At 40.0% G+C, this 7705-nt stretch overlaps 1 protein-coding gene across 1 annotated transcript; it reads left to right on the plus strand.

Moving 5' to 3' along the window:
* Positions 1 to 692: 692 nt before the first annotated feature.
* Positions 693 to 1769, plus strand: LOC141590488 (uncharacterized). Its single transcript, XM_074411079.1, has one exon. It carries the CDS (start codon positions 693 to 695, stop codon positions 1767 to 1769), a length of 1077 nt encoding a protein of 358 aa, XP_074267180.1.
* Positions 1770 to 7705: the final 5936 nt, after the last annotated feature.

Raw genomic sequence — 7705 nt, forward strand, 5'->3', positions numbered from 1 at the left:
AAATATTGATTCATGTCAACCCAACATGTTTAATTAGCTTTTATAATTTTGTGTTCCTGTGTCATCAAATGTTCAAAGGCATCCGAACAAAGATTCATGTACCACAATGTAAGATTATAAATATTTGCTATCAAAACTATAAACCTTTATAGTATGATCCATGTACGAAATATGGTTGAGACTGCCCTCATCGTCATACACAAAAATCTGTTAACTATATGTATCATATAAGATACAAATATTCATTGAAATTTTGGTTGATCTGCGATCTTTTACATACAGTGGAACAAACCAACAATGTGCATGAGATTCATCTTGTAAAAATGGTCTAGAAACAAAATCTATCAAACAAAATCTCCATAGTTTTGAGGACCAGCTATTACGCGAATATGCCGGATTTGCCGTATCTTCTGCCAACGGCTAGTACTCTCAACATACAGCAACAATCAAAGGCAATCTCCTTCATTTGCCTAGTTTAGAAAATATAGTTGTTGTGTATATTTTATTACCTTATTCTTTGCCCATTGTATATTATAAATAGTGGTAGAGTTATAGCTTTGTACAACATTCATTTCGGAAATAATACTTGCAATTATATTCTCTCTAATCTTATACATTTCTAACATGGTATTAGCCTAGTTTTTTTTTTCGAACCCTAATTCCTCTCCGCCGTTTCTTTTCGAATTATCACAATGACTAATAACAATCAAACGATCATCGATCCTACGAAAACTTCAACCGTTCAATATGTTCCTGTCGAAAATCCGGGAGCCAACATCACCCAAACCCAATTTAATGGGAATAACTATGATGAATGGTCTCGGAATTTTCATCTTGCGTTATTGGCGAAAGGCAAAATCGGATATGTGGATGGTACTGTTGCTAAACCAACCGCAGCCGGCGATGCTCTGGAATCATTGAAGTCGGTTAATGCATTGGTCACAGCGTGGTTGTTTAGCTCCATCGAACCCTCTTTACGTAAGTCAATTTCATACCGCCCCGAGGCCAAACAGGTATGGCTTGATATTCGATCTCGTTTTTTTCAAAATAATGATGCTCGAATTTATCGTCTTCAAGCCGATTTAATGGCTTGTCGTCAAGCTCCAAATGAATCACTCATGACATATTATGGTAGATTAATTAAACTTTGGGATGATCTTATTGATGCCGACCCTTTACCCCCTTGCCCATGTAATCCATGCTCTTGTACTTGGCTTTCCATTCTTGATGAGCGTAGAGAACGTCAACGGGTATGGGAATTTCTGATGGGGCTTGCTGAAAAGTTTGACAGTGCTAGGTCTCAATTACTTGCTATATCTCCCTTGCCCAATCTTAATTTCATATATAATAGGCTATTACAAGAGGAGAGTATGCGTGTGTTTAATACCCCGAAACCCACCGACCGACCTGACACTATGGCCTTTGCAACTCGTCTCAACAGTAACCATAGACAGAATAACAGCCGCCATAGCAATACCCCAAATACGAACAGTACGGATGAACAACTAAGACCTTATTGTATTGCTTGCTTGAGACATGGTCACCTTTACAAAGTGTGTTATCGGTATACGGGGAAGTTTCCCGACTGGTGGGGAGATAGACCTAGGGACTGCATTCTGATCAATGAAACCGATATGAGTCGAACGGTCATTCCTGATGTGGAAGGCCGTGCTCGGTGGGAACAAATCAAGAAAAACACGGGTAATTCTGGTTCCTCGGGTTCTCATGGGTCAACCGGCAACCAGGGGGTCCTCGAGCTCATATGGTAGCTGGTCATTTCCGTGACACTACCTCGTGTTCGTCGGGACAACTTGACAAGATTGATTTCAATAACCTGACTCCGACCGAACTCAATGAAATTCACCAGTTATTGCAAGCCCGCAAACACGGTCCGTCGATTGAGCATTTAAACGGTAATTCCTCTTCTCATTTTACTTGGATTATCGACACCGGGGCATCCCATCACATGTCGGGATGTCGTGATTTTTTTACAAACTTGCGAACCATGCCGCCGCTGTCCGTGGGTCTCCCAAATGGAGACTTGACAGTAGCCTCTCACATAGGTGATGTTGTCTTTTCTTCAAAACTTGTTTTACGAGATGTATATTTTGCAGATAAATTGAATTGTAATTTAATTTCAGTCTCTAAGCTTTTACTTGATCACAATCTTACAATCCAATTTTCGCATAATATGTGTCTTATTCAGGACCGTTCCTCAAAGATGACGATTGGAGCGAGTGAACAAGTGGACGGACTATACTACTTGACCGGCGTACGACAAGACACCGTGCGTCTTAATACCGTAGGGACACCGATTTCCCATGAGATATGGCATAGGAGGTTGGGGCATCCCTCTTCTTCCGTTTTAAGTTTTTTTTTTTTTTTTTTTAAATAAGTGTGCTAAAACTCATTTTAATAGCACCTCTTGTGACATTTGTTTACGGGCCAAACAAACTCGATCAGTTTTTTCTTTAAGCTCGAACACTGCGGACAATATTTTTGATTTAATCCACTGTGATTTGTGGGGACCATATTCTATTGATGCATCTTGTGGTTCCAAATATTTTTTAACCATCGTAGACGATTTTTCACGATCCACTTGGGTGTATTTATTGAAACGCAAAAGCGATACCTGACCAACTCTTTTACATTTTTTCTCCATGGTGGAACGTCAATTTAATAGAAAAATAAAAATTTTAAGAAGTGACAACGGGACCGAATTTACAAACTTAAACGATTTTTTCTTTGAAAATGGTATTCAATTCCAAACCTCTCAAGTTGACATTCCTCAACAAAATGGGAGGGTTGAACGAAAACACCGTCACATTCTTAATGTGGCGCGTGCTCTTTTATTTCAAGCTTCTTTGCCTATTTCTTTTTGGGGCGAATGCATCCTTACCGCTGTCTATCTTATTAATAGAACCCCGAGCGCCAAACTTAAAGGTAAAACCCCTTATGAAGTCCTATATAAAAAACCACCACCAATGAACCATTTACGCGTCTTTGGGTGTCTTTGTTATGCACGAAATATCAACCGAACCAAAGATAAGTTTGCCCCTCGTAGCACCAAGTGTGTCTTCTCGGGGTACCCTTTTGGAAAAAAGGGATGGCGAGTTTATGACCTTGACACCAACACGGTTTTCTCATCTCGTGACGTTGTCTTTGTTGAAACCTCTTTTCCTTACCAAAACATACCACACATCGACCCCTCCTCCGATTCTATTCCCGATACCCCACTTATCGACATTATTCCTATAATGACACCTACACCTACACTAACCCCAACTTCAACTACTGAAGCAACCGACCTCACTCCCATCGACACTCCCTCGACCAACAACACTAGCGAGACCATCGATCACACATCCACCACCGAGCCCAATACCGAAACTGACCCCATATCCACAACCGAACCCACGGGTACCAGTGACACCATCGACCCCACCACCCATACCGAAACTACTCCTTCCGGTGACATGGGGAAAGGTCACCGTGAGAAGTTCCCTAACTCCCCCCTCCCCCAACCCCACTTGTTGTTTGTCCTTTCTTAATGTGGTATTGTATTTGGCCCGTCTTTAGTTATAGACGAATATGTGCCATCTATAATGAGATTATGTGTTTGAGGACAATGACAAGCTCAGGGGACGCACATTTAACTCATATCAGCAGATAAAATCACATTCCCTAAAGTTGGCTGGCAGAATGTCTGGGGAATGATAACCACCTAATTGAGTAATTTCGTCAAAGGGAGTAATATAAATCTACTTTCTTTAAGACCGTCTTCCTTATGCACAAAATCTCATTATAGACGACACATATCCGCCTATTACTAAAAACAGGCTAAATACAATATCACATTCCTAATAGGACAAGCAACAAGTGGAGTGGTTGAGGCCAAAATGTCACCACTTTCAAGCTATTTGACCCGTCTTAGCTATAGGCGGATATATCCATCTATAACAAGACTAGGTGTTCCTTATGACAATCACAAATTTGTGACTTTCTCTAGCCTCCGCTCTTTTAAGTTTCAATTTATTCTTTTACCAATAAATTTTTCACAAAATCTCACTTTAGACGGACACTATCCGTCTAAAGTTGTAGACGGGTCAAATGTCACCATTTTTATAATAAGACAAGCAACAAGTAGGATAGTGGGGGTTGTCTTATTATGAAAATGGAAACATATTTGACCCATCTATATCTTTAGACAGATATACCCGTCTACAATGAGATAATTGTAAATTTTTAGACAAATTCTTGTTTCAAACGTTTAATCTGAATATAACCGACCAAATATGACCATTTTAAAACAAAAATAAAATGTACATTAAATATTTTCTTATAAAATGTTTTCATCAGTTTAACAAAGCTAAGATATGTTGGGATGATAGCACTGAGGTCTTTGTTGGGACTTCAAATGATCCAAGACATGATAGACCAAGCGCATGTAATCGGAGAGAAGATAAGAGCGCCACAAGATAGACAAAAGAGTTATACCGATTTGAGAAGAAGTGACATTGAATGTGTGGTGGGAGATAAGGTATTGATTAAGGTTTCTCCCATGAGAGGAGTAATGAAGTTCGGAAAGAGAGGCAAGTTGAGCCAACAGTTCATAGGGCCTTATGAGATATTAGAGAGAGTCGGGGAAGTGGCCTACCGTTTAGCACTAGCGAGTTCACAATGTCTTTCATGTATCTCAATTGCGGAAGTACGTAAGTGACCCTTCACAATTTTCTGAGGCAGAAACGATCGAGTTAGATGATGCCTTAACTTATTTGGAGACACCCAAAAAGATCTTGGACCAAAAAATAAGGAAAACAAGGCATGGTGAGACGGTGTTAGTGAAATTATTGTGGTCTAACTATCTAGTAGATGAGGCTACGTGGGAAGTCGAGAAGACCATGAAAGAGTGGTATCCTCACCTTTTCGAGCAGGTATGAGTTTGGTTACGAGGTCGTAACCTTGTTTCTAGAGGAGTATGGCGTATTACGTAAGTACAAGTTGTGATACTACGGTTTTCTAGTCCTAGCTTACTCGGTTGAGTAAGTTGTCGAGTGCTTTTAAACAGGCTACTATTTTGGGTGCACTCGACCGAGTTGTGAGGAACTCGGCCGAGTAGGTCGTACTCGGCCGAGTACCCGGTCTGGCTAGTTATTTTTCCGCGGTTTTGATTAAAATGATTGGAGAGTATAAAAGGCTTTCGTCAGTTTTCTAAATCACTTTTTCACTTTAAACCTAAACAACGTACACATTCTCTAATCATCTTCATCATCTCCAAGAAAGGGTTGATCAATTGTGAGTCCTTGTATCTCGTTTTCCGTGTCGATTCCATTGATAAGTCTTTAGCGTTTTCTTAATCAGTTTATATTTGTCATTAGGGGTTTATCCAAACCCTTAATTGGGTTAATTTGGGGGATTAGGGTGTCTGTTTATCGTATGTGTTGTTGATTATCGTTGTTATAGGTGACGGTGTTTTACTTGTTATGCATTTGTATGATTGGCTGCGGTATATCGGATTGTGATAAGGTAGTGTTTCCCTACTCAGTTGACTGTGTAATTGAATTGTGATTGTTTTTGATTGATTGTATTACATGTTTCATTGCATTGTGGTTGTAATACTACGGTTTTATGAGCCTCTAGGTACTCTATCGAGTGGGCCTTACTCTGTCGAGTAAGGGTGTTTTGCGTTTTAAAATAGTTTCTGACCTGTAGGGTACTCGATCGAGTAGCCTTGGTACTCGATCGAGTAGGCGGCACTCGATCGAGTGCGTCAGTTACTCGATCGAGTAGCCCGGTTTACGGGTAATGTTTTGTCGGGTTTTTTTAATAATGCGAATTAGTATTTAAACTTTTCCATCACTTTCATAAGACGCTTTTACAAACCTAATTACTTTGAAAAGAGATTGCAACCTACGTACTTCGCATCCTTCGCATTATTGAAAAATCCCGGAACTTGGAAGGTCGGAATTCACCATTCTTTACATTCTTGTGATCCTTGCGTCGAGGGTAAGATCTACGTACTAATTTTATGGTATTTTGTTAAGGTTGTTTAAACCCTAATTTGGGGGTTTGGGGGTTTTGTTGTCTTTTATGATTGTTAGTAATTATATGATTATATGTTAGGAGGAGGATTCGTAGAGGAGGCCTTTTGATAACAGCTGTTGAGACCGTCTGATTGTATTGCATTTCAGGTAGGTTTTTCCCTACTCAGTATTAGTTACATGATATGTGTGGTGATTGTGTTATAGTTAGTGATTGTTGATTGATTCATACGGTTGTGATTTCATATTGTTGATTGTTTCAAACGGTTGTTGGGGTCGTATTGTGACGGTTGTTGGATTTGGTTATTGATAGTAGTTGTGATTGATTGTATCTGTCTGTGTTCTTCGGGGTGCGTCCCTGGCTAAGTGGAGTCACTTGCGGGAGTGGCTTCACGCCCATGATTCGCCTTCTGTGGAACCCGCCACAGAAGGGATATGCACATTAATGGATTTGGGTTTATTGCTCGATGGAGATGAGCGGGGCTTAGGTGGGAACGGCTGCGGTCCCCCACTGGCGGTGAGGAGTAACCTGTTGCGATGGGTACTCTGGCAGGGAAAGTGTGTAGTCAGTTGTGTGGAGATTGGAGATGAAGACTGGGGTTGTGTTGAGCTGTTTAAACTGTTTGTGTACTTGTTTCATTGTGGCATTGTTTATGTGTAATTAGTACTGACCCCGTTTAAATGTTTTAAAAACTGTGGTGATCCATTCGGGGGTGGTGAGCAGTTATTGAGTAGGTATGAGCTGATGCGTATGGGATAACTGAGAGGAGTCACCACGATGCAGTTTAGAAGTTTTCCGCTGTGTTTGATAGTTTTATAGTCTTTTGATAGTAGCCAGTTTTGGAGAACTTGTATCTCTTTATCAGTTTTGGTTTTGGCATGTAATCACATTAAACGGTATTTACTATTTAAATATGTTTCTTTATTGTCTGATGATTATCATTGCCTCGGGTAACCGAGATGGTAGCACTTCCATGCCTTAAGTGGTCCTGGTAAGGCACTTGGAGTATGGGGGTGTTACAAAGTGGTATCAGAGCGACGATCCTGAAACCTGTAACCAATAAATCTAATGAACCTAGGGAGTCTAACTAAAATGAACCCGGGTAGGAGTTGTAGGAGCTAATGCAAAGACTTGGGAGACGTCCTAAAGTCGCGAACACGCCCTACAATTTTGAACCGGTCACGTGGGGTATGTGTCGGGATCGTTATGTGCTTATTGTGTGCTTTGTGTATCTATATAGTAGTATGTTGTGTGAATTGATGGATGCATGCATGTGGAGGATGGGAGATCTGAGTTGAAAGATGGTGATGACGTGAATTGTATGTTGGTTGATTATAAAGCATGAAAGTATAATGATTGATATATATATATATATATATATATATATATATATATATATATATATATATATATATAGAAGGGATCAACTAAGGTCCATAGAAATATAAAGTCCATAAGTTCTATTATGAGCCATTGGATGGAGGGAGATGGAGGGATGAGATCAACCCCAAAAAGTGTGTTTATAAGCTAATCTCACCATCTCCCTCCTCCTTCACTAATCCACCCTAATTAACCACTAATTTACTATATATTTGTTTTCCACTCATCCATTTCTCTTTCATCTTACACAATTCATTTCTCTCTTTTCTCAAACTCTAAAAAA

The sequence above is a fragment of the Silene latifolia genome, chromosome 7 (assembly GCF_048544455.1).
Source record: "Silene latifolia isolate original U9 population chromosome 7, ASM4854445v1, whole genome shotgun sequence".
NCBI classification, from domain to species: domain Eukaryota; kingdom Viridiplantae; phylum Streptophyta; class Magnoliopsida; order Caryophyllales; family Caryophyllaceae; genus Silene; species Silene latifolia.

What these genes read in the sequence shown, in the direction of transcription:
- LOC141590488 (XM_074411079.1), top strand. Translation starts at nt 693, where the DNA reads ATGACTAATAACAATCAAACGATCATCGATCCTACGAAAACTTCAACC.